Here is a 27,176-nt window from a genome sequence, read left to right as displayed (position 1 = left end):
AGAGCTTTGAATGGTGCCATTCTAATAGACGTGGTACGTGGTATTGTAGCAATATTCCCCTAGATGTAACCATTTGACCCATGCTTGTTGTTGTGCCGAGACGTAGTTCCAAATGTAACCTTCAAGTCATTTGTTTACAATCTCTGTTTGTCCGTTTGTTTGTGGGTGGTAACTAGTACTTGGTGATAACATTGTCCCTGCCATCCAAAACAATTTTGTCTAGAAGATACTGATGAATCGCCCATCTTGATCATTGACGATGTTTTGGGGTAACCCGTGCAGACGAAAGACTTCTCTAAAAAACAGATTAGCAACTTGTGCAGCTTGAAGGTTGGAGGGGATGGTGAAGAAATGTGCATACTTTGTTAATCTATCAACCACAATGAAAATACAATCCTTTCCGTTCACCTTGGGAAATCCTGTTATGAAATCCATTGATATACTTTCCCACTTGTGTTCTGGAATTGGCAGAGGTTGTAGTAGCTTGACAGGTAGAAAATGTTCGGACTTGTTCTACTGGCAGACCATACACTCTCTTACATATTGCAACACGTCCCCTTTAAGTCCTTTCCATGAAAACCTCTCCCGAAGACTTCTGTAAGTTTTGAGAAAACCCGAGTGTCCTACCAAGGTTGAGTCATGTACTTCCCTCAAGATTTTCTGCTTCAATTTGGATTCTAGCACAAAAAAATCTGATTTTTATAGTAAATGATGTGATTCACCACTTTGTATTGATCATCTTGGGTGTGGCCATCCATTAGCTCACAGATAGATGTGTTTTTGGAGTATTCAACTAACAGATGTGCCTTCCAGTCAGTTGAAATTTGGTTTAGTGAGCAGATGGTGGATTTCTGGGATGAGGCATCTGCAACCACATTGTTCTTCCCTTTCACATATTCAATGTCAAAATCAAATGCTTGAACCTTGCTTACCCATTTTTGTTGCCTCTCGTTCAAGTCCCATTGTTTTAGAAAATATTTCAAATTGTTATGATTTGTTTGGACGAAAAACTTGGCACACACCAGATACTACCAAAACTTGGTTAGTGCATGTATGATGGCCAACATCTCTTTGTCATAGATGGAATATAGGTGTTCTGTCTATGTAAGCTTCCTGCTCTCATAAGCTATGGGGTGTCTATCTTGCATCAGTACCGCGCCAATGCTTTTTTCAGACATTTCACACTCCAAAATGAATGGTCGAGCGAAATTAGGTAATGCAAGTACGAGACAAGTGCTCATTGCCTCTTTCAGCTTATCAAAAGTGAGTTGTGCCCTTTCATTCCACTAGAAAGACCCCTTCCTTGTCAGATCGGTTACGGGTGCACTGAGCTGAGAGAATCCTTTAACGAACCTCCAATAATAACTTCACAATTCGAAAAATCCTCGCAAATCCATGAGTGATTTTGGGGGAGGCCAATCAAGGATAGCCTGAATCTTCTCCTGATGCACTTGAACTCCATATTTATTGACAACATGCCCCAGGTACAATATTTCTATCATACTGAATTCACACTTGGATTGCTTGGCGAACAAAGATTGTTCCTCCATTATACTTAGAACTTCATTTAGATGCTTCAGGTGCTCCTCCCATGTCCTGCTATAAATAAGATCATCAAAAAGTACCTATAAGTACATATGCAATTGTTTGTTGAAGATGCGATTCATGCATGATTGGAATGTAGCAAGTGCATTGGTCAATCCGAATGACATGACAAGAAACTCTTAATGTCCATAGTGACAACGGAAGACCGTCTTCTCTACATATTCCTCCCTCATGTGGATTTGATGGTATCTAGAACGGAGATCTATTTTTGAAAAATAGATTGCACCATGCAATTCATCCAGCAACTCATCTATCCTTGGAATGTGATATCTATTCTTTATTTTTTTTTGTTCAACGCGCGGTAGTCCACACACATACGCATCGTCCCGTCCTTTTTGACCAATACAATAGATGACGCGAAAGGGCTAGAACTGGGACAGATCCATCCTTTCTCTAGCAACTCTTAAATTTTTTTTCGATTTCATCTTTGAATTTCTTGGGATGGTGGTACGGTGTGGTTATGACCGGCTTGGCTCCTACATCCAACTCGATAGTATGTTCAAACCCTCGATGAGGCGGTATGCCAAGAGGAATGTCCATGAAAACTTTATTATGTTTGCTTAAAATATCCTAGAGATCATCTTGTGGAGGTGTCCATTGTCCTTTTACAGGTTCCATTGAGATAAAACAATGTGCCACCCACACAACGTCATCACGCTGAAAAATTGCCTCCATTCGATGCGCAAAAACTTCCTTCGGACTTGCATTTTCCATTCTGTGGAGGACAACCTTCTTTCCATCGACAACAAATGTGAAGTCCATTCGTTTGAAACTCTTAAGTGTATTCATCAAGTGTCTCCATCCACTGTATGCCTAGAATAACCTCCATGTCATCAAGGTCCACTATGAAGAAATTCTTAGTCACCGTGTAATTCACCATTGTGATACTTAGTTGAGGAACAAGGTGAGTGTAGGGCAGAAGAGTCCCTTCAGCAACCTTGACCTGAAAGCTTGCGTGTGTCTCTGTAAGTAGACCTCTTCACTTTACCAGAGATGAGTTAACGAAGTTTAGAGTGGCTCTGTTGTCCAACATCACCATAACCCTTTGTCCTTAAAGGGTTCCCGTTACACTAAAAACTGTGCACCTCGGGCTACCGACTAAGGCAATAGTTCATCCGCGTCATACCAAAGCTGCAATTCTCTCCGTATGGTTTAAACTGACCATGTTGGTGTCATTGTGAGGTTGGTTGTCTTCGGTTGACATTTCTTCCTATTCGTCCTTATCATCGGACATGACCTCAATGTAATGGATCTTCCCTTTTCCGAGGCATTTGTGGCCAAGCTCCCAAGGTCCCTTGCAATTTAAACACAGTTTCTTCCTCCGCAGAGTTCTTGTCTAGTAGCTTCGTCCAACGATGGCTTCCTAGGTGGAGGTTTGTCCCTCGGAAACTCTAGCAGTGTGGAATGTGAGTAACTTCAAGAGTATGACGCCCATGACGATGCCATACTCCATGCTTTATTGATTGCCTCCAACAGCGTAGCAGGATTGAACCCCTTTACCCAACCTTTTAGAGGTTCTGTCAATCCGTCCATGAAGAGCACTACTTGTCTTCTTTTGGAAATGTCCTTGACCAAAACAGAGAGTTTTTGAAATTCTGCAATGGACTGATCGACCAATCTAGTTTGTCTCAGTTGTGCCAAATCTTTGAATTGAGTTCTGGATCTTTACCATCAAATCGCTCTATCAATCTCTTTGTGAATTCCCAAGTATTTATTTGATCATGCCCTAATGTGATGGTGCTGTGATGCCACCATTCATGTGCAACTCCCTCCAAGTGTAGCGTTGCAAATTTGATTGCTTCTTCTTTTGGCATAGGATTCAATTGGAAGTAAGTATCGGCCTTCATTGCCCACGCTTGGGCAGATATGGAACCGGATCTGTCATATGGACACAAATTTACTTTACTCAACTTTCTTCTGAGATCATCGTTAAAATGTCATCTGTTTTCACCTCTCGATTATCCCATTCTCGGATCTGCGTAATCTATGCAGGATGTCTTCCTCGAGATTTGCATTCTTCCAGTCTTCTCTCAGTTGTTCTTGCATCTCTTCAAAGGTTGGTTGTTTTCCTTCGTGTTGTGCCTCTGTCCATAGGGGAAAAGATCGCATGGAAGGCCGAGAGTGTGCTAGATGAGGGTTTGATTTACCCGACACCGAGTCTACGTTGTGACCATTTTGTTCTCCAGATATTTTATTGTCCGCGAACTTCTTGAGAGCCTCTTTCATGTGTCTCTTAGTATCAGTGATCTGTGCCTAATTCCTGGTAAGTTCCCTTAGTAGTGCCACGAGTTTGGCAGCTATTGGTTCCGATTCGGCAGCCATTTGATCAATGGAATGTGTCCTTCTCTTCCGGCTATAAACTCTCATTCACTGTGCACAGGCTGGCAAGATCGAAGTGCTCTGATACCACTGTAATGATATGTTCCCTATGTTCCCTCTGTGTTGTGGTTTTCTTCAACTCGCAATTTAGACTTTAGACCCTTGAAATGGATGTACGATGTAGGGAAGTCCATACACCCAATTGGAAGGGGAAAAGAACAACCATACGTGTGTTGAGGGGCCATACGCTAATTATGTAGATGCTGTACAATATGTGATTTGCGATGGCCGTACAATGTGGGGTCAAAGAAGTGAATGACGTACAGAGGATGGGGATGGAGTTGGCCGTACAGTAGGAAGAGAGAGCCGTACGGTGGATAACGATGGAGTTGGCCGTATGGATGAGGATGTTGGAGGAGTTGTACGGTGATATGCCGTACACAAGTAGCTGTAGCGTGGCCATGTGGTGGCCTTGGGAGACCGTACAGTGTAGGAGGGGTGAATTGGAGGGGGAGAATGGGAGGCCGTATAGTGTACGGTAGCGACTAGGGATGAATGGTCGGAATTTGTAGGGTGAAACAAAGATTTTTTGCAGACCATAGATAGTGTGAACAAAGAGCGAGATTTAATGCAGATAAACAACAAATGAAAATACACAGGACAAAATAGATCAAACCAGCACAATGAATATTCGCAATATGATGATGCTCCGACTTGCCAGATCTGAGCAAAGTGTTACAGGCGATGGAATAGGGTGAGGGTTTAATCCCACCGAAACCGGAAGAACCAAATAGAGAAGATCTTTCACTTCCGAAATGGCGAACAACAGGGGATCCCAACTGGAATCCGTAGTACAAAGAAATAATCCAAATTGCATGCCTAAAGACTACCTCTAAGCTATGCTTAAATACCCATTAGGGAAAATTTTCCGAGGGTGTACAAAGATAGCCAACGGCAACACAAACTACGGAAACAAAAATAAGAATGGGTCCGAGATACATAAAATCAATCGGCCCATTACAATAGTTTGATAAATGATTTAGTTTATAATGGGAACATCACACAAAACTCCCCATAAATGTGACAAATCAATGTTTCATCCTTTTATCTTCCAATTTCATTCTATTATCTTTGATTTAGCCTCTCAAATATTGGCTTCTTGAATAATTTAATGTTTAGGCACAACTTTGGGCATTAGGGAACTATATTGTTCTAACAAAAAGGTTAAAATTACAGAAGTAGGATGCTGTTTGGTGATATAGATCTGAACATATTGCACCATAGAAGAATCCTCCAATTGTATGGTGTCTTGAGGAGGTTCCTTGGGAGCAAACCTGGGTACTATGGTGGTAGTAAACAGTTATACAATGACATCGAGTTGTGCAGAGGAATCTAGAGTTAGGTTGATACAACAGACTGACACATTGTTTTGAGATTGTATAATGGAGTAACTGGCGAATTTGTTATTATTGTTTATAATTTGTTCCTTCACACATCTGCACAGGGGAAGAATTTTGGGGGCTTTTTCAAAAATTTCTCCATGGATTGCTATACACTGGAATAATTGGGCACTTCATAATTTTTTTAACCCATTGTAATACAGTTGGTTTTCCCTTACAGTTAGTATCTGTACTTTATTATTTTCACGTGGAATGCATCTTGTATTTCTCTCTTCATCATCCTTCTTTGTATTAATTTTTCAATTTCATTCATTTGTCATATAGATTGATTTGTGCAAAATGGGTAAGGTCCCTTATAACATTCATTGACACAACATGAAACGATGGAATTGAGAGAAAATATTTTAGTAGTTTCTTCATTTATAATAAATTAATAGTACCTTCTTCAGCATTAGGTAAGTTCAGTTTCAACGGTACAGTGAAGTTTGTGAAATTGATCATGGTTATGGCTTCTCCAACTTGAAACATTTTGTTTTTACCTTCTAATCCCAAATTATGGGTTACCAGTGGAAACTGTTATAATTAATGTCCTCTTTGCTACCAAATTGATGTGTCAATTCGTTGTCCAACTTTAGGTCACCCACTTTATATTCTGTAAATACTTGAGGATAATCTCAATGCATAAAGAGGACATAGCCATCTCATTGTTTTCTTTTTCCTTATTTGATTTTCACAGAGTTACAATTAGGTTGAAACATTTCATAATCTTCCATTTTCTTATAGAAGAGATCCTTAGGAGAGTAGTTTTGTCTTTTGAACAGGATTGGAACTCAAGAATTCTTTTATTGTTTTGCTCCATGGTAACTTGATCTTTTCCTTCCAAGCATTCTTCATCAAATTCTGAATTTGATGATTTGTCAGATGAGGCCAGTTCTTCGTTGACTATTTGGTTCTTCAAAGCTATGATGTAATTCTAGCCCTAATTTTGATAGAGAATAGATTCTTATTATAGCTATCACTCTTCTTCGTTTAGCTATCAACAACCTTCAATACTATCAGCTGATCTTGTCCTGAACCGACGCTAATTCTGACCTGAATTTTCAGTCTTGTCTGTTTGACATTTCATCAAATAGTAGTCATGCTAACAGTCTGAAATCTGATTTATGAGTTTCTTTTTTTGATAAGTAAGCGTCCTAGGCCTTTTTATTAAATTTTATTAATGATATTTACGCCTCCATTCAGTGCGGACACCGACAGGAAAAGAGTGAAGGAAAGAAAAACCTCTGGTGTTGCCTGAGATTTGGAAAAGTTGTGTACATCAGTATTTACATATGCCGCTTCTATATGCAGGTCAACTTTAATGAGGATAAGGCTCCTCATTTACAAACAGTAATCATCACAATCCTACAACCTTTACAGAGCCTACAGATGTACATTACATTGTTTCAATTACATGGGTGGTTCTGACATATTAAACTGCTATTATGTTTCTTGTAAGAACCATAGTTCCCAGCTTATCACAGTTCCATATTGCACCCTCTTCCTGGTTCCATTTCTCAGATTATGCTTCTCGAAAACAAGTCAATCCTTCAAATTCTTGCTTGCTTTTTCTAATTCATCCAATCTAACCGCCAAACAAAATGTTAGTATCTTACCTTTTATCCTGAAGCACCGAGAAAGGTATCTTGCTTGTCAACTGATTTATGAGGTTTGAATTTGTATTTGATATTTGTGTTCAAAGCAAATTCATAGATAAACATTTATAAATGATAAACAATAACATTGTAAACAAATGATGAACACACCATAAATTGATGACTTTTCCTTCAATAACGATAGAAAATTCAATGATGTCAGATCTGATATTACAACAGCAGCACATAAGTTTTTTCAAGTATGAAGGCTATAATTAATCAAAATGATTACACTCATACCCAAATGCATAAATAGAAGCCCATTACCAATTGGAAAAGAGTACTGCCTTAAATGGTGACCAAATATGAAGTGGCTGACTTGTATAGGCAGTAAATGACTACTGAAATTTTGATATATAATGCTGACCTCCAAACCCTAGCTGAAAAATGACAAACACTAACAAAATATGTCAAATCCTTCTCCAAAAGTGCAACAATCACCAAAATGAGGTGTTGAAACCTAGCTCCAGCAATATAAAATTATTTCAATCCATAAATCCTTGTTAAAACACCATGAAAATGATGCTAAATGAATGCTGTAGTTGTGCCATGATCAAAACTGCAGTATCTTCAATTCCTATCAAAATCTCCAAAGCGATTTCTAGTTGCAACCTCCAAACATTTAATAACGAGCATGATGGTGAATTCTGGATGAATCCACACCTAAGATGACTTTGGGTTTCCATCCAGACCATTGAGAAACTCCAAGTGTTTTCATCCTCAGATTTTCTTTATTGAAAACCAAGCTCCCAAACTTCTAAGAGAGAAAAATAAAACAAACCAAGTATATCAAATGACTTCCTCAAGTCTCCTTTATAATCCTCTCATGAAATTTTAAAAGCCCTAATTGAATGTTATACTTTTTATATTTAAATACTTATCTTGGATATGGAAAATAACAATGAAATGACCCTCTCATATATTTGTTTATTAATGTAATTTACTTAAATATCCTTATACTTTCATATATTGGCACCCCATTTGGCATAATAATTGAATACCTTATGTTAAATAATATATTAAATGCACACTTGCTCCCTTATATCTCCTTTTAATCAAAGATATTTAATTTATTTAATTATATTAAAGTCAATGATAATTTGTATTTACTTGAGAGAAACATTAATGGAATATACAGTTGTGGTTTCCTAAACATTGCATTTGTATTTACTTCTATATTGCTTTCCTGTTTCCGTAGCATGTAGTAAAACTGGTTTAGTGTAACCAATAAACAATTTATAATTGATTGAAGTCCATGTTTATTCAACTTCTACCCATTTCTTGATCAAAATTTTCATCCTCTTCCTTCAAAACATCATCAACCTTTGCCTCAATTCCTCGTTTTCCATCATTTTGGCCAACTTGGAGTTGGAAATTTTTGTTGAAAAATCTTCATTTTGGTTTTTCGGAAATGTTAGGATTTCGCAAGGTGAAGGGTGGTGGAAATTTGATGGTTATCAAGATTATGAATCCCAAGATAGTGTCAGATTCTGACCATGTTTAGGGATTACTTTACTTTTGCAAGTTGATTTCCCAAAATCATCATTTTGTTTTGTTTTACTCATTTCCCTTAGTTATTTTCATCATTTCATACTGGAATCTTGCCTTGCAATCCCTTAGAAACCATCTGGACTTGAGCAAAATTTGATGGTTGTTGGTATTGGGAGTCTTGAGACATGGTTTTCTGATTTATTCTTAGGATTCCATTTTGCAAGTTAACTCCCAAATTCATTCACTTAAATGTTTTCAGCTTGAAGGGTGAGATGATTTATACATAACTAGGTTGTCCAGTTCACCTATTTGGTCCCCCAAACCAGCCATGGGTATTAGCTGTCATGATTGGGGTGGGGGGGGGGAGTGAATTAGGAGCTTATAAAACCTTTGAACCAATTTAAATTTTTTTGACTAGTCTAGTATTATGAGCATCATAAGATCAACAAAAATTGGTATCAGAGCCTTGGGTTATGGCTTTGAGTCTCCTTTCAGTGGGTGCTAAAGGCTAAGTCAGTGCTAAGGTGGAGATTGTTGACTTGGTGGTCAGCACCTCCTCAGAGATTCATGACATGACTTAATCGCCTCCTACGGGTCGGGTTAAATCTAGCATTTGTATCAAGCATTGGTAGTTTGAGATTTTGGCACAATGACAAATGATTCCAATAGGTTTGTGGTCCTGGTTCAATCCTCCTATGGGTTTGAATAGGCTTTGGTTAGTGGCCGAGTCATTTTTTGTTGCAAATTTAATAAATTTTTGACATCCACAACCCCAAAATGTGGATTCTTAACGCTTATGTTGACTTCTAACTCTTATTTGTGGTATGCAAATAGGTTATTTTCTCTTGAGATGAAGAAAATAGGTGGTTGAGTTAGAGTTTGGTTGTGCAAGGAGTTGGAATATTGATTTATGGATCTTCTTCAAGTGCTTGTGCCTCTTTCCTATACCTTTGTAAGCTTACAATAAGTGGAAAAGGTAAGTTCTTTTTCCATTTTCTTTTGTTTTTGTTTAATTTTGTTTTTTTTTTTAAAAATCTCTCTTTCATTGTCCATAATATCTACCAATTTTATTTTTTTTTGAATTTCTCATTCTCTTGCTTTTATATTGAATATGCATAAAATTTCTTGCTAGAGGAAAATGAACTACAATGACGTCTACCTCTTCCTCTATAGACAATATTGAACAAATAATAGAGCCCCATTCTGATTCTCCTTTGTAGAAGTATGTTGATATTGTAAGACCCCTTCTAGAAGGTGGGGCATTCCGTTGGAAATGTCGGCGTTCTGATGTAGAAAGGAATAGTTCATATTATTGGGTGGTAGGCCATTTGTGTCGAATTCCTAGAAGAGAAGTCACGAAATGCCCTAGAAAGAAATGCACCTATACTAAATGAAACAATATCAAGATATATTGTGGAGTATGAGGCAACAAATGTAGACAAAATACAACCATTGTAGTAAAAGTAAAAGGAATGCAACCTCCCTCTACAAATAGTGTGATAGAAGACCACCCCATTCTACCTCAAATGCCCTTGGTACCAAAACTAAAGAACTTGTTATGCAAGAAAGAATGAGACCATTGGAAACTACATTTTCACAATGAGAGTAGGGAAATTGCCGACATTGATGTGTCAAGATGGTTATATGCAAATTTACTACCTTTTTGTGTTGTTCTCTTTCCATATTGGAAGATGCTGAAAAGTGCCAATGAAGCTCCAAGAGGGTATAAGCCTACAAGGCCCCAATTATGAGAGATTACAAACCACCTGGTTGGATAGAGAGGTCAAGGGGATTGATGATGCATTTAAGCCCATAAGGGACTCATGGATTGAGACAGAGGTATCAATTGTTTCAAATGGGTGGAAAGATGCAAGAAATCGTCCCTTGATCAATGTCATAGCAGTGTGCCTTGAATGGACAATGTTTTTGAAATCCATGGATTGTGAGGGGCAAGTAAAAGATGGGCCATTTGTTGTAGATATTCTCATATCTTCCATTGATCAAGTGGGAGCTGGAAACATTGTCCAAGTCTTTAATGGACAATGCAAACAATTGTAGAGATGTCGGTTTGTTGGTTGAAAAGTGATATTGGCATATCTTTTGGACACCTTGTGCAGCCCATTCACTCATTCTTATGCTCCAAAAGATTGGAAACAAAATTGAGTGGATAAAAGAGGTGTATGAAGAGGCTAAGGACATCTCAATGTTCGTCACAAACCACCATGACTCAAGGAATATATAGAATATTCTCTAATTCAGAGCTATTGAAGGTAAGTGAACTTGAACTCAAGTTATTAATTTAATTAAAAATAAATAAATTAGTATTTTACAATTTCTCATTTTCATAATTTGATTGTGTAATGTGTATTCTTTTGTAAGTTTGTACCTAATAGTTGTATTTTTCTTCCTCTAATTAATGTTACATGTTGAGACCCATTTTGCAACAAACTTCTTGACATGAATTGTGTGTTTGAAAGTGGCACTTTGCAATATGGTAACCAACAATAATTGGTCTATAGGGAGGCATAGTAACACAAAGAGGGAAACCAAAATAAAGAAATGGATATTGGATAAATCATGGTGGGAACGTGTAGAGCATCCCATTAAGTTCACTGAGCCCATTATGATCATGCTTTGGTATAATGACATGGATAGGCCTTGCCTTGGAGAGATCTGTGATAACATAGACTTAATGCTCGAGAATCTCAACAAATTTTAAATGAAAAAGAGAAAGATCTCAAGGAGACTGTTGACCATTTTGCCCCCACCCCCCCCCAAATATAGCGAAATCTTACGAAAACTACAGTGGTAGCCTTGATCCACGTCCTTTTGACCATTCATTTATTGCCATGCAAGATGTTAGGGATACATAAAACTTTGACTTCCCCCTTATATCCCTAAATCTTTATTTCGCATGATATATCCTTAAGAAAATCCAAGTTGCGACCCTGTCACTGCCTTTCATCGCACTGTCGCTGCAATTTATGCCTTAACCATCAGTTGGATCATGAAGGTGCGACACAGCTAAGTCCACAACCAGCGCGGCTTTGTAGTGTTTCATGCTAGCATTCAGTTCCGGGTTGTGATGGAGCGATTAACCTTCAGTCACATCGTCTCAAGGGCAAAAATAGTTCATCGAATGAGGGCTGACCAATTCAACCAACATGCACTCCATTGAGGATCCTTAGAGTTTTAAGTCACGACTGTGCGAAAGGTAAATAGGTATAGTCAATTCAGTTCATCACATCGTCGTGGATGATTAAGCTTAACTCAAAGTCAGGGCATCAAAGTGGCGACCCTCTTGTTTGTAGCGTTGCTGGGAGTTAATGCTAAACCTTGGTTAGAGTGGTGACGTCGTGATCTCTCCTTTTTCACACAATTGTAGGAGGTTATGGACTGACCATGGTTTAGGTTGCGAAGCAATGATTCCATGTTGTACGCGCATTCCCAGGGTTAAATGTTGAACCATGGGTTAAGGCTGCGAGATGGCGAAAGCTTATAGATTGCATAGTCGCGGGGTTAAACGTCAAAGTTAAAAATTAAGTCGCTATTGGGCGATGACGGTCAATCTGATGTCTTCGCATGGTCGCAGCAGTTAGTGGAAATGATCAGTAGATTGTCGTGACCGTGCGAAAGGTATGCTAGCAGTTAGGTTCTAATGATCGTAGGGTTGCAAGCATTTGATGCCAACCTCAATTCCAAACTGCGAAAGGGCGACTAGGGCAAAGCACTGTTGTTCACACGGTCGCAACAGTTAATGAGGATCTTCAATTGTGAAGGTGCGACCAAGGCAAGTTAGTTGATTTCACATCGTCATGCGGTTAGAAGGTTGTTAAGTCTAAATTGTGGCAATGGTGCGAAAGGTCATTTTCATGCAGTCGTAGGGTCGCGATAGTTAAGGAGCCAACATGGTTTCAGGCTACAACACAACGATCATGCATGAAACAAAGATAAAGGTCAACATAAAGATAGAGGATTCGGTGAGGTGTTGAAATATTTTAGGGAGATTGGTCCACGTGGTGTGGTTGATGGTTGACTCTATTTGACTGACGACATGACTGACTTGGCATGTCGAGAACAAAAAGAAGCAACTCGTTAATGGAAAATCAATCCTTTTGATCGACTGCAACTACCTGTTGATGTTCTCCATGCCTAATAAATGCAGTTTTCTTCCTCTTGTTGCTTGCTTATCCATCTACCCAGCCAGAATAATGATGGCCACTGTTTTTGTCCCTTCAGAGCCAAATTTGCATGGAAAAGATTTGATTTCTTGTATGGGGACATGCATTTGATCATGATTTCTTCTGCTCATCAGTTATTGCTCCTCTACATATCTCAACTCTACCTGGTTAGAGTTTGAACTCAATGAAATATCAGAGTTATGCTTGAACTCTATAAAAGGCAGTTGTAAATTTGTTTTAGAGGTTCTTCCCCTGTATGTATTTTGCAGCAACATTAGGCTCTGCAACTTTTCCTTTCATTAATGAAATCTCTGTTCCTTACCTTCTCTTGCCATTTTGTTGTCTAGTGCATGTATAAGCCTTGTAGTAAATGTTTTCTTTCTATTTCCCTAAGTTTACATGTGTTCAATTTGTTGGCAATCGTTGCATTAGTGAATATTACCTTTCCTTTCAACGTTTCATCAGTTTCAGACCAGTTTTAGACTTGCATGTCACTTTGGGCGATAGACTGAAGTTAAGTCTAGTGTATTTCGGGTTTTCATTGATGTTTTGTGCAATTGTAGACAGAGTGGTGACCATTCAATCTAGGTGCATCACTCCTCTTTAGATTAGACTAGGTAGTTTGATTTCATGCATCTCCTTATCCCTTTTCCTTCAAAGAGTAGTTAGGTGCATCCTGATTGTAAGGAAGCCGACCTCCGGAGATTCGACCTCAGAGCACAGGTCCCACACTTGGAGGTCATTTCCATGTTACATGAGGTCACTTGAGGGTCATACCCCAAGCAAGTGTGCAGACTTTTGTGTCAACAGTTTTTGGCACGCCGGATGGGACAATCAATTTCAGCTATTCAAGTCCGCTAAAAGCCATTTTCTAGTTCATTCGTTGATAATTTGGGTGTTATTCTCAGTGAAATCAGCCTTTAGAGGCATTCATCTAACACCAAGTGACTCTATGCATCTATCTGGTTTCATACAGACACAGTGTTGGTATGCAAAGATCATTCTTGATCTTTATGTTATTTCAAGTTTCTATTAGTTTCAGACCAGTTTTAGACCTGTATGTCACTTTGGGGGATAGACTGACTGCATGTCACTTTGGGGGATAGACTGAAGTTAAGTCTAGTGTATTTCGGGTTTTCATTGATGTTTTGTGCAGTTGTAGATAGAGTGGTGACCATTCAATCTAGGTGCATCACCCCCCTTTAGATTAGACTAGGTAGCTTGATTTTATGCATCTCTTTGTCCCTTTTTCTTCAAAGAGTAGTTAGGTGCATCCTGATTGTAAGGAAGCCGACCTCCGGAGATTCGACCTCAAAGCACAAGTCCCACACTTGGAGGTCGTTTCCATGTTACACGAGGTCACTTGAGGGTCATACCTCAAGCAAGTGTGCAGATTTTTGTGTCAACAATTTTTGGCACGCTTGATGGGACAATCAATTTCAGCTACTCAAGTCTGCTAAAAGCCATTTTCTAGTTCATTCATTGATAATTTGGGTGTTATTCTCAGTGAAATCAGCCTTTAGAGGCATTTATCTAACACCATAGTGACTCTATGCATCTATCTAGTTTCATACAGACACAGTGCTGGTATGTAAAGATCATTCTTGATCTTTATGTTATTTCAAGTTTCTATGAAAATGCAGTTGCTATGAAACTCTAACCATGGACCCATTTCATAGAAACCCTTATTATTCCCCCCCCCCCCCCCCCAATATCATGAAAATGCTACTCCCCATCCCTCTTTTTATCAATATCATTGTTAGCCACAACCCAATTATGGTCAGCATATTCAATATGCATATTTTCCTCCCATCCTTGCTCCTCTAGCCCCAACATCTCTATATAAAGAACTTAAAGATATGATGTTGGAATTTTAAAAGAATATGGATGTCAAGTTTCATGAGTGGAGTGAGCAGTTGTAGGCTTTCAAAAGCTAGGTGAATGAAAATGCTAAGCAGTTGCTGGCCACGGAGGCAACGAGAATTTGATGGCAACAATGGATGAAAGAACAACAGGAGCAGTATGGACAAGATTATTCTTGTCATACCTCTCCCCAACAAAAAGAGCCAGATTTTTTGCCTCTCTTTCACTCTCCAGAGTGGGAGTTGAGAAAATCCTAGGTTGAGGAGGATCTTGCAAGAAGATTGGCTGCAGAGCAGGAGACGAGGCTCAAGCTTGCTCAAATGCAAGTTGCTGAAGCACAAGAGCCACCAAGAAGAAAATTTGCTTACTTCATGTAGAGCAACCCTCCTATTGTGCAAAACAACACACAAAAGCCAAAGGTCCACTCACAAGCAACATTGCCAAATCCATCTGAAGAAGAGCCACCCAAACGCAAGTTTGCTAGCTTCAGAAGGAGTGAGCCTCCCTAGATTTCCATTCCTTGCTACAATGATCAAGAGCCTACACTGCCTCAATTGGATGTTGAGTACCTGCATTAGGAGAGAGGAGGATGAAGTGGTTCCTACCCTTGAGGAACCGAAGGTAGCCTATCAAGCTTTAGATGGGGAAGAAAGATCAGACTAGATGCAAGGAGAAGAAGAGCAAAACCATTAGTTGCAGCATGGAGACAAGCATGAGCAGGAGGAAGAAGAAAAGACAAATGAAGGTTTTGATCTGGAAGATGATTTTTCCAGCATCATAATAGACTTTTTCTCAAGGCTTGACACCATACCAATAGCTCCTAAGGAGGTGGCTCATGAGCATCATGAGCAAGAAGTAGAGATTGTTTCTTCACAAAGGAAGGAGCCACTTCCAAACCAGTTGGATGCTACCATTCCAGAGCACAACACGGTCAAAGCTGATTGCCTAGAGCTGAAACCATCAAGAGGATGCCTTAGCCTACAACAAATCAGCATGTTGCCCCCCAATCATGTTCATTCTAGGACATGAGGATGAAGATCACAAAGAGGAACAATTAATTCTTGCTCAAGAAGATAGGAACCCAGTGCTGAAGAGCTTCTTTTTCCTCAGCATTGGGAAAGAGGTGTTCCATGCAGCAGTGTGCTTGTCATGCTTGCTGCCATTTTCAGCTGTCCTCATGCATGGGAGAAGAAATCAACTGGTGAGGAAGGTTAACTACTTCAACAAACCAGTCAATGGGTTTGTTTAACCTTTTGTTTGTAAATTTTTGTACATAGTAGAGTAGGTATTTTTCTAGTTTTTTCTATTTTCCAAGAAGTGCACGAGCACAGGTTGTTTCTCTGTGAGATAGCAAAGTTTTGAAATTTTGTAGTTGAAGAGGTTGTAGTTTTCTGGTCGTTTGCAATGCAGTTCATTTTTTATGACTCCATAGCCCAATGGAATGCTTAAGGCCACTGGTCCATGCTTAGCAAGCAAGCATCCCCTCTGAGTCGTCAAAAGTGTTGACCATTTTGCTCCTCTTCCCCCCCTTGTTTTCCAAATATTGCCAAATCTTATGAAAACCAGGGTGGTAGCCTTGATCCACATCCTTTTGACCATTCATTTATTGCCATGCAAGATGTTAGGGATATGTAAAATTTTGACTTCTCCCTTATATCCCTAAATCTTTTATTTCGCATGATATGTTCTTAAGAAAATCCAAGTTGCAACCATGCAACTGCCTTTCAATGCCCTGTCGTTGCGGTTTATGCCTTAACCGTCAGTTGGACCACGAAATTGTGACACAGCTAAGTCCACAGTCAACGCAACTTCATAGCATTTCATGCTAGCATCCAGTCCTGGGTTGCAATGGAGCGATTAACCTTCAGTTGCATCGTCACAAGGGAAGAAATAGTTCATCGAATGAGGGCTGACCAATTCAACCGATATGCACTCCATTGAAGATCCTTAGAGTTTTAAGTGGCAACAATGCGAAAGGTAAATAGGCTCAGTCAATTTAGTTCATCGCATCGTTGTGGATGATTAAGCTTAACTCAGAGTTAGGGTAGTGAAGTGGTGACCCTCTTTTCCGCAACGTTGTTGGGAGTTAATGCTAAACCTTGGTTAGAGTGGCAACGTCGCGATCTCTCCTTTTTCCACAAGTCGTAGGAGGTTATGGACTGGCCATGGTTTAGGCTGCAAAGCAGTGATTGCATGTTGTGTGCGTGTTCGCAGGGTTAAATGTTGAACCATGGGTTAAGGCTACGAGATCGGGAAAGCTCATAGATCACACAGTCATGGGGTTAAACATCAAAGTTAAAAGTTAAGTCACCACTGGGCGATGGCGGTCAATTTGATGTCTTTACATGGTCGCAGCGGCTAGTGGAAATGATCAGCAGAGAGTCGCAACCGTGCAAAAGGTATGCTAGTAGTTAGGTTCTCATGATCTGAGGGTTGCAGGCATTTGATGCCAACCTTAGTTCCAAACTGCGAAAGGGTGACTAGGGCAAAGCACTGTTGTTCGCAGGGTCACAATAGTCAATGAGGATCTTTAGATGCGAAGGTGTGACCAACGCAAGTTAGTTGATTTCACGTCATTGCGTGGTTAGAAGGTTGTTAAGTCTAAACCGTGGCAATGGTGCGAAAGGTCATTTTCATGCAGTCGTAGGGTTGTGACAGTTAAGGAACCAATATGATTTCAAGCTGCAACGCAACGATCAGGCGTGAAACAAAGATATAGGTCAACATTATGATAGAGGATTGGGCGAGGTGGCGAAATATTTCAGGGAGATTGGTCCACGTGACATGGTTGATGGTTGACTCCATTTGACTAATTACATGGCTGACTTGGCGTGTCAAGAACAAAGAGAAGCAACTCGTTAATGGAAAATCGATCCTTTTGATTGGCTAGAACTACCTGTTGATGTTCTCCATGCCTGATAAATGCAATTTTCTTCCTCCTATTGCTTGCTTATCCATCTACCTAGCCAAAATAATGATGGCCGTCATTTCTGTCCCTTCAGAGCCAGATTTGCACTTAAAAGATTTGATCATGATTTCTCATGCTCAATAGTTATTGCTCCTCTATAATCTCAACTCTACCTGGTTAGAGTTTGAACTCAATGAAATATTAGAGTTATGCCAAAACCTATAAAAGACAGTTGTAAATATGTTTTAGAGGTTCTTCCTTGTTTGTATTTTGCAATACCATTATGCTCTGCAACGTTGCCTTTCATTAATGAAATCTCTGTTCCTTACCTTCTCTTGCCATTTTGTTGTCTAGTGCATGTATATGCCTTGTAGTAAATGTTTTCTTTCTATTTCCCTAAGTTTACATGTTGTGTTTAATCTGTTGGCAATCGTGCATAAGTGAATATTATCTTTCCTTTCAACGTTTTATCAGTTTCAGACCTGCACGTCACTTTGGGGGATACACTTAAGTTAAGTCTAGTATATTTCTTTCATTGATGTTTTGTGCAGTTGTAGATAGAGTTGTTACCATTCAATCTAGGTGCATCACCCCCCTTTAGATTAGACTGGGTAGTTTGATTTCATGCATCTCCTTCTCCCTTTTCCTTCAAAGAGTAGTTAGGTGCATCCTGATTGTAAGGAAGCCAGCCTTCTCCAGAGATTCGACCTCAGAGCGCAAGTCCCACACTTGGAGGCCGTTTCTGTGGTACATGAGGTCGCTTGAGGGTCATACCTCAAGCAAGGGTGCAGACTTTTGTGTCAACAGATACCTTCAAACAATTTCAAGCAATTGTTGTAGAATGATGGAACAAAATGACCACTCTACATTATCTTTTCTGTGCATTGATGTTCAAAAATTATATCACCCAATATACTCATCTACCAGGAAGTCTACTGCCATAAAGAGATTTAGAAGTGTCTGATGGGTACAATGCATCATTTGAAAGACACTTTCTTGATGATGATATGCGAGATCTGATTATGAATGAGTTGATAGAGTTTGTGAGTGCAAATGGTCTAAGTAATGATGCTCTTAGTCATCGGTTTATGAAGGATGCTCATAGTTGGTGGTACCTCCATGGCCAAAGACTTCAAACATAGTGGCCCCTTGCAATCAAAGTTATATCACAAGTTTCTTTTAATAAAAAAATCATTTTACTTTGTCTGCATAAGTTACTAGTAATGTTTATTTTATAAGATTAATAATTTTATTTTAATTGTTTATTTTTTCTGGTCATCATAGGTTGCTAGTTTGTTTGCATGAGAAAAAGCCCAATAGGTTGCAATCAAAAGAGTGAATAACTTGGTATTTGTGCATTACAACTTGCATCTCGTCTCACACAAGAATAAAGAATACAGAGAAGGGGAGACATAAATGCAAAGCTTACAAACTTGGATGCTTGTGCTTTTTGGCTTGCACTTGATGAATTTGAAGATTTTGACACTACTAATGTTGTGGGTGTAGCTGATCCCATTGGCCTTAGCTATTTTTGTGAGTCAATTAATGCCAATGAAGAAGAAGATGAAGAAGAAGAAGAAGAAGATGATGATGAAGATAAGATAAGATAAGATAAATGTATTAATGTCCAACAAGAGACCACAAAAAGGGTCTAAGGGATTGAACACCTACAACCAAGGAGGTTAACAACAATAGGAACACCAAACGGTGTTTGGAAAGAGAAGAGAAAAAGAAAACAAGAAAGTGAAAGAGAAGTAAGAGCGAGAACACCACCAAGGCTAGGACTAGGGATCCTTCCTTGGTGTAAATAAAAGGGTAAGGCCCAAGGCAACCAAGAATCCTAGTGTGTCTTTGAGTACTCCTGGAGGGGTGATGCTACCGAGTAAGACCGCTACAAGGTCTCACGGATTTGGAATGCCCGATGGTAGAAGTCGACCATAAGCTTCATATACCAAGCATGAGGTAATGGTGACAAGAAGACATTGATCAATTGACCTGAAGACTGGCTTTGGGGAAAAAGAAGTTGCAGAGTATGGTCAGAGAGTTGCATGGACTCTTGAAGGTAAAGCACAAGACATCTCTGGTTCGTATAATTGAAGAAGGTGGAGACAGATTGACAATTTGACAATCTCTAAATAAGTAGTAATATCTCCCTCTAATCTCATAGTAGGTGGGGCATCGAAAAATGAAGTTGGTCTCCATCTCTGCCTCCACCTAGTGACATAGCGAACAGATTCGGTCCTTCCTATCAATGTGGTGATTGGTTTGGATCTAGAGTCTGTGAGAGCCCACCCGAAAGGAACCCAGGGATATATGCAAAGCGTGGCTCTAGTGTTGTGACAAATACCTTGGATTCGAAGAAGAATATCAATTAGTTGAACTTGAGAAAATGATACTTGAACTTGATGTAATGATTTATTACTTGACATTTTTTTGTTTTGAATCATTGATGTTGAAGTATATAATGCTACAATGGTATGATCATATGATTACAAATTTACAAGTTTATGGTGTTTTTGTTGTTTAAATGTTTTTATGATACTATCACTATGTGACATTCTAATACTAACTCATGCTTCTGGGCTTCATACACACACATGTTTTTGTACTAACAAACCTGAACCCCTTTTCAAAATTGTCATATCGGGAAACTAGTCCTTCAAACTTGAATTTGAACTCAAAATTGAACTTGAACCTGAACTGACATCCTAGATATGAATATAAGTTATGTTTTATTTAAATACTTCTAGGGGTGTTTGAGAGTGGTTTTAGGGTGATAGGAGTTATAGTAAAGATTTTAGATTTTGGGAGTTTCTAAAAAATTTTAGACTCTAGCCAAATTTACAGCATGCTTCAATCAGTGTTCACTCACATAACTCCTGAATTTTCTAAGATGGAATTTAAACTGAAACATGGATTTTCAAAAGATTTTAACTTGTTTGATCACAAATCGGTTTCAACTTCACCTCCTTGATTAGATTTTAGACTAAGTTGACTGCCCAGTGAGCTAAAGTTGCTCAAACTCATCTTTTTGACTTGGAGACTTGAAAATTGTCACCAAGACCATCTAAGACACCACTACTGCTAAGCCAAAAGAGGGGGTCCCCATTTGCAAAAAGGCAATGGTGTGAAAACCTCACATCAGGTTTATTTTCTCATTTGTGGTCCATATGGTAATGCGTGTATTATAATGCCTTATAGGGAGGGGTTTCAAATCCTCTCCATTGAACTTCAATAGCTTGTTCAATTTTCATTTAAAAGTCTGGACTTGAACAAGTCATCATTGTTTGTTGAGGACTTTTATGCATGTCTCAATCCTCAACCCTTTTCCACTGCTACAATGATGCTGCTCAAGTTCTTTACTTTCAATCCAACCTATTGGTTTATTGTGTCTTAGACTCAGGTTCCTTAATCGTCATTTGTTTGATGCCTAAGGGATTGCTTTTCTACAGTTACTGCTCTTCATCTACCAAGAAGGCCTTGGATTTCGTTTGAACACAAAAGGTTCCCCTGTCCAAAGGGTTCTTAATTGGCTTGGGAGATTTTTCTCTGCTAAGAAAATTTGATCCATCTTCCTTTGTATCTTGAATGTATAGTCAGTCTGAGACTCATTGTCTTTGATTCAAACTATGGCTTCGATAGACTGTGGCTATAGGCTCTGCTTTGGTTCTAATTATGTAATTATACTGAGAATTTTCTTGTTCTGTTCTTCATTCTATTTGTGCTGCTAGCCTGCTAGTTTGAGAGATTGTCTTATCGCTTAGTTCTAAACCCATTGTGGTCTCTTGCTGCCTCTGTTGGGATCCACAAGCATTAATTTCTTATAAATATGACCTGACTTCTTAAGGATAACACTATACTTCTTTATCTGATAATCATGAGACTGACAATTGCAGAAATTAACATAAAGCTAAAACACAATGCATAAATTTTAAAAAAGATTGGTTAGCAGATATATGACTGTTCATGCTTATCCATTGGAGTTCTTTACATGCAAATATACGAAAGATTAGAACATCTCCAAAAAAGCATACTTCAACAGCCAAAGATAATACAACCTTTGACAATCACTAGCAACTAACTCCTAATAACTACTCACAAGCTGAGAAATCACCAAGAATACATAACTGAGTTTATGGACTAGATTAGTTAGTCTGGATCTAGGAATTGAGAGTTTTGCAGCCAGGAAAGGTCCTATGAATCTACAAATTAAAGATGACTTTGAGAGTCCAGAGTTGGCTTTCCATTTCATCCACTTTGAATGAAATCTTTTTGGGTAGTGTCCATTTTAAAATAGCATCCATTTTCGTGCTTGCATGGAATAAAATACTTTTATTATTTTTGTGAACTCATGTTATTGTAGAAATCTGCTGTATATCTTGAAGCACTTTCATAGACTATCATGTTGCAGTCATTTGTACTCATTGGCTTCATCACTTTACAAAAATAAATCTAAAATGATGCTGAAAGGGAAATTGATTTAGCAAATTAGAGTGGAGGAAAACTATAGTTGTGGGACCTTTTTCAAGTGTTTGCAGGAAAGGGTTCAAAGTTCAACTTTCATCGACATGTTTGGTTTTATCAAAATAAAAATAAATTTGGCAAAATCCACAGTCACTTACTTGGACCTCTTACAAGGTAAATCATCACAGGGAAAAGGATCTGGGAAACAACAATAAAATAATAACATCGAGGTATAAATAAATTCATCCTTTTTATATTGTAATATACTGAGCCTGTAATTAGGAAGGTTTAGAATTTTAGACAGATGCGGTGTTTTGAATTGTGAGTTTAAAAGAATGAAGAATCAGCAGATTAAGGATGCGAGGTCCTCCATTACTGCTGATGAGTGGCATTTTTATTTTGCACATAGGGAGGGTGTGGCATTCAAACCGTTTAGATTTACCTTTGACGTGCGGTGCCTATTCTGAATTGAGTTTGTTCATGATGTAAGGAAACTGATCAGGAATATTGTGACTGAAAATTCCCAATATTTGAATCCATTGGTTTGGAATAAAAGGGGGAAATTGACATGGAATTTACTTCGTGGTGCACGACTTTCTTTGGCTGTATATTGCCAAGATTAAGTAATATTCTTCTTGGATATCCCCACCCATTTGTATTTTGTTTCTGTCCATTGGAGCTGTTTCTGATAGTGGGTTTTCTGAGTCCAGTTGGTTAGGCTTCTTTCAAGATCCTTTTTTCAAAACATTTTTAACATATGAGTGCCTCATTAGCGAGCAGATCAATAACATGAGTGTGTTTTCCTTTTACATACATGAAATGTGAGGATCAAGACAACCAAGCTACACTACTATTAACTAAAAAAAGTATGTTTACCTTAGAAGAAAACATTCTCTGCTGCTTAGAAATGTTTTAAATAGTAGTATGATTCATGCCATTAATTAAACTTAGCATGTCCTTTTCCTCAAAATTGAATGTTTCTAGCATTAACACCTCCCACATTTTTTTTAATCAGATGAGCACGTGGAGCCATTAAGCTGGGATCTGAGGGTCTACATAGCCCAAGATATATCAAGGGGAATTGAGTATCTTCATGATGGGGTATGTTTACAAGCTGGCATCCAATGGCTTCTTATTGCAGTTTGCAGGAAGATAAACTAAAAAAGCCATAAGATCAAGCATTTTGTGAAGTACTATTAGTCCATTACATATATAGTATATCTAATTAATTTTGACAGGCAGTACCACCAATAGTGCATCGGGATATAAAATCATCAAATATTTTGTTGGACCGTTCTATGAGAGCCAGGGTATGTTGATTTGCTTTCTTTACAGTATGCATAAAAAATTCTAACTTACTTCTCTGATCTTGTTTTTCCTCTTTTTGAGGGATATGCATAAGTGATAACATTTTCATCGATAATTTGGATTTCTTTCTCATGATTATATTCTAGTATGTCTACCTATAACTTTTCAGCAACTTCTTTTATCAGCATTTTATTATTTCAACTCAACTGATTTTACTTTCAATTCAACTTCTATACTCTTCTGAACTTCAAAATTGTTGTTATTATAGGTTCTGGATTTGCTTCAGATTTGTTGATATGGTAATCTGCAATTTCCTAAAGATTTAAATTCCATTGGTCCTTTTTGAATCCTTGTTTAATCAGGTAGCTGATTTTGGGCTTTCTAAGGAAGAAAAGCTTGATGGTCGTTCTTCAGGTCTCAAGGGGACATTTGGCTATGTTGATCCTGAGTATGTATCATCAAAAACTTATACAAAGAACAGTGATGTATACAGCTTTGGCATTCTTCTTTTTGAACTGATCACAGCGAGGAATCCACAACAAGGGCTCATGGATTACATAAATCTTGTAATTTCTATCAACTTTCTGAGCATCTCTCTGTGGCCGAAAAATTAATCCTCAATTATTTAGATTGCAATTTAGGTGCACTGTTATTGCTTCTATTAGTTAAAGTAGATGATAAACTTCATGAGAATTCAAATTTTCCTTAGAGACCTTGGTCTATCATGGCATCTACAATAAAACTGCCAGAAGCTTTTGACGTTTTTGTTGAAGAAAAAATGATTAGAATGATTTTCTATGAACTTCTAGCCAAACTTTTGATGGCATACATCAGTCAATTATATGACACTTGTTCTATTGCTGAGAGTGTATATTGTCTATTTGGTTTTATTCTGATGTAATCAATGCTTTTGCCTTCTGCATTTAGGTCACTTATTTGGCTACTTTTGATGAAACAGGCTGCAATTAGTGCAGATGAAAAAACTGGGTGGGAGGAAATAGTTGACGCACGGTTGAATGGAAAACATAATATTGAAGAAGTCAGATCCATAGCTGCTATTGCTTACAGATGTGTGCAAAAAAACCCCAGGAAACGACCAACTATGAGAGATATTGCACAGGCTCTGTCTAGGATAAATGAGTATAGACACACTACCAACAATATTAGGGAGACCATTTCAACTATGGAGGAGGAAAGTTTTGAAGACAGAGAAAATGGAGAGCTTATGAAAATTGATATTGACAAGACAGCTGGCATGGCAAGGACACTGGATGTTTAAAACTCAAAGTGCTCATGCAAATACATGCTGAATGATTCAAAATATTTGTTTCTCCTGCTGCTGATTATGTAACCATTTTGCACTTGCAATTAAGTAGCAATTTTGTCAACAGTTTCTTCACCAAAGGAAAAAAATTAAAAATTGTATATTATTCAGAAATAAAATTGCATCTTCTGACGGGACATTTTTAAATATAATTTCGATTAATGTATAGAAGATCAATATCTGTATCTTTGACACAAAATATCTACATCCAGTATGTCATGTTGCATTATGACATAACTAAAGCAATTTAAATGTGCCAAATCTGGAGGTAGTATGGCACAATATACAATGTCCATATTGCTTTGTATTATTCTACAATTGTCAAATGTAGATCTTGCTTTGTGGAACAAAGAAATGCTTCCTTATAGGTCTCCTTACAAAGTAAGAAGAAAGATGATACCAAGTCATGTAGACAAGTTGGATTAAAAAAATCTCCATATCAAAGGATAAACTAGATTGCAAATAGCTTCCAAAATATTTGTTTCCCCTGCAGATGATTATGTAACCATTTTGCACTTGCAATTAAGTAGCAATTTTGTCAACAGTCTCTTGCAAAAAGAGGGGTAAAAATTTATTAAGACAAAAAGGAATACAACAAGGAGAGCTCAACAAGGAGCTCGATCCTGAGCAACAAGATCATCAAATTCTTGCACCATCTCAAAGGACAGTTGCCTCCTATCCCTAACATTCCAACCCGGATCATGACTAGATGCCCATTTGGCTAAACAATCAGCAGTTCTATTCCATTCACGAGGAATATACGTGAACCTAATGAACTAAAAAGAGGAAGAGAAGAAAAGAATCTGCTTAACAACAGTAGCCAGCTGCCAACTAACATCCTCAAGCTCTTGCGAAGAAAGCATGTTCACCACTACTTGGGAATCAGACTCGCAGATAATCTTACTCCACCCCCGCAAGCAACACTGTTCCACAGCATATAAAATAGCCTGAGCTTCCATGAGATTGTTAGTATAATCACCCTTATGAACTGAGAAGAAAAATTTAACATCCCCAGAACTACAACGAGCTACTCCGCCAATACCAGCCGAACCAGGATTCCCACGGGAAGAACCATCAGTGTTAATTTTCAGAACTCCACAGGGAGGAGGAGTTCAGTGCCCATCCCGGTTAGCCCGACCCTTCCTCTGATGATGAAGCTGCCTGGACATAGAAGGAAACCTATGAGCTGCAGCCCCATCTTGCAGATGAAAATTGAGGCGATTACAGATAGCAAGATCAACCGGATCCATTACCCCATCAAGCTCACACTTCACAAGAATAGTTTCCTGAAGAGAATGTGATATTTTCCACCAAAGATGCAAAACACCAAGCCGAACATCTTGGAATATGCGACGATTCCTCTCCAACCAGATATGCCAAAGCATGAAAGATGGGCCAGCAATCCAAGCAGCATGGAGAAAAGAAGACTTGGAGGGAGCAGTACCCAAGCGGGCCCAGAACTCAGGCAAAGAGGAAGCATGTCGACAAGAGCAACCCCAAGCGCGCCACCAAAGGTGCCATATCTGAGTAGAATAGGAGCAATGGAAGAACAGATGGGAGACAGACTCCTCTCCATTACCACACAAAATACAATAAGAGGGGCCCTGAAATCCACGTTTACAAAGATTATCCCAAGTAAGACAACGGTTGTGAGCCACTAGCCACATGAAAAAATTGCACTTGGACCAAGAAACTTTATTCCAGACTTGCTTCCACCAAGGGACCTCAGCATCCCCAAATAATTGTCTAGTTATCTCCTGATACCCAGCAGAGACATGATATTTACCAGACAAGGTACCGCCCCAAGCCAAAACATCTGGACCAAGCAAAGAACACTCTCTAGAGGCCAGAATTTGAGAAAGCTCCTGACGATCCATGTCTGTACCTCCAGGAGGCCAATCAGAAGAATGCTTTTATCTGTAACCAACAACAGGTCCCAATTGATAAGGAGTCTTGTAATGAGCCACTTTATCCCATCCAACGGCAAGAAAAGAGTCACAAAGAGGCTGAAGATGAGGGTATATGGATAAAATGGAAGGGAATCCATCGCAAGCATCAGACCAAAACAAAGCTTGAGAACCTCCTTTACATATCCAAAACAGACCCCTCTTTACCAACGTCGCACCTGTCTTCAAAGTATGCCAAACCATTGAGCCACGAACTTCAAGAGGAAGTGTAGAAACAGAGCAAGGATCAACACCTTGAAAATATTTATGAGTGATAATACGAGCCCAAAGTTGATGTTGTCCAGAGCACCATCGCCCATAAAGTTTAGCAGCCAAAGCTTGACTACTCAATAGAGCAGATCGAAGACCAAGACCACCCTCCTTTTTAGGCCTACAAATAGTTGCCCAATTAACCAAGCTCCATTTAGTACTATGCATATTACCACTCCAAAGGAATTGTCGAGAAAGAGCATCAAACTCCTTGAGAAAGTAAATAGGTGCAGCGTGAACCATGCTTCGATAAGTAGGAAGAGCTTGGATAACAGGTTGAAGAAGAGTAACCTGGGCAGCAGTAGAAAGCCATCTATGAGTCCAATGATTTACCTTATCTTGAAGCTTGGTAATCAAATTTTGCCAGAAGAGACGTGGCTGCCTGGAAACAACAATAGGGATG

At 38.8% G+C, this 27,176-nt stretch overlaps 1 protein-coding gene across 3 annotated transcripts in view; it reads left to right on the top strand.

Annotated features, from left to right (window-relative positions):
- The window catches only part of CRLK1 (Protein kinase superfamily protein), a 103,463-nt gene extending 78,707 nt beyond the window's left edge, over window positions 1–24,756 (top strand). For all 3 annotated transcript variants that reach the window (XM_089788972.1, XM_089788971.1, XM_089788973.1), the window contains 4 exons: window positions 22,941–23,026; window positions 23,164–23,235; window positions 23,596–23,799; window positions 24,192–24,756. In XM_089788972.1, the coding sequence (XP_089645098.1) occupies window positions 22,941–23,026; window positions 23,164–23,235; window positions 23,596–23,799; window positions 24,192–24,512 (683 nt within the window). In that variant the 3' untranslated portion in view covers window positions 24,513–24,756. The remainder of the gene's footprint in view (window positions 1–22,940; window positions 23,027–23,163; window positions 23,236–23,595; window positions 23,800–24,191) is intronic.
- The last annotated feature ends 2,420 nt before the right edge of the window (window positions 24,757–27,176 follow it).

The sequence above is a fragment of the Cupressus sempervirens genome, chromosome 6 (assembly GCF_028749045.1).
Source record: "Cupressus sempervirens isolate cs-2001-9-10 chromosome 6, ASM2874904v1, whole genome shotgun sequence".
NCBI classification, from domain to species: domain Eukaryota; kingdom Viridiplantae; phylum Streptophyta; class Pinopsida; order Cupressales; family Cupressaceae; genus Cupressus; species Cupressus sempervirens.
Note: the sequence above shows the minus strand (reverse complement) of the source record. Positions and strands in the feature narration are given on the sequence as shown.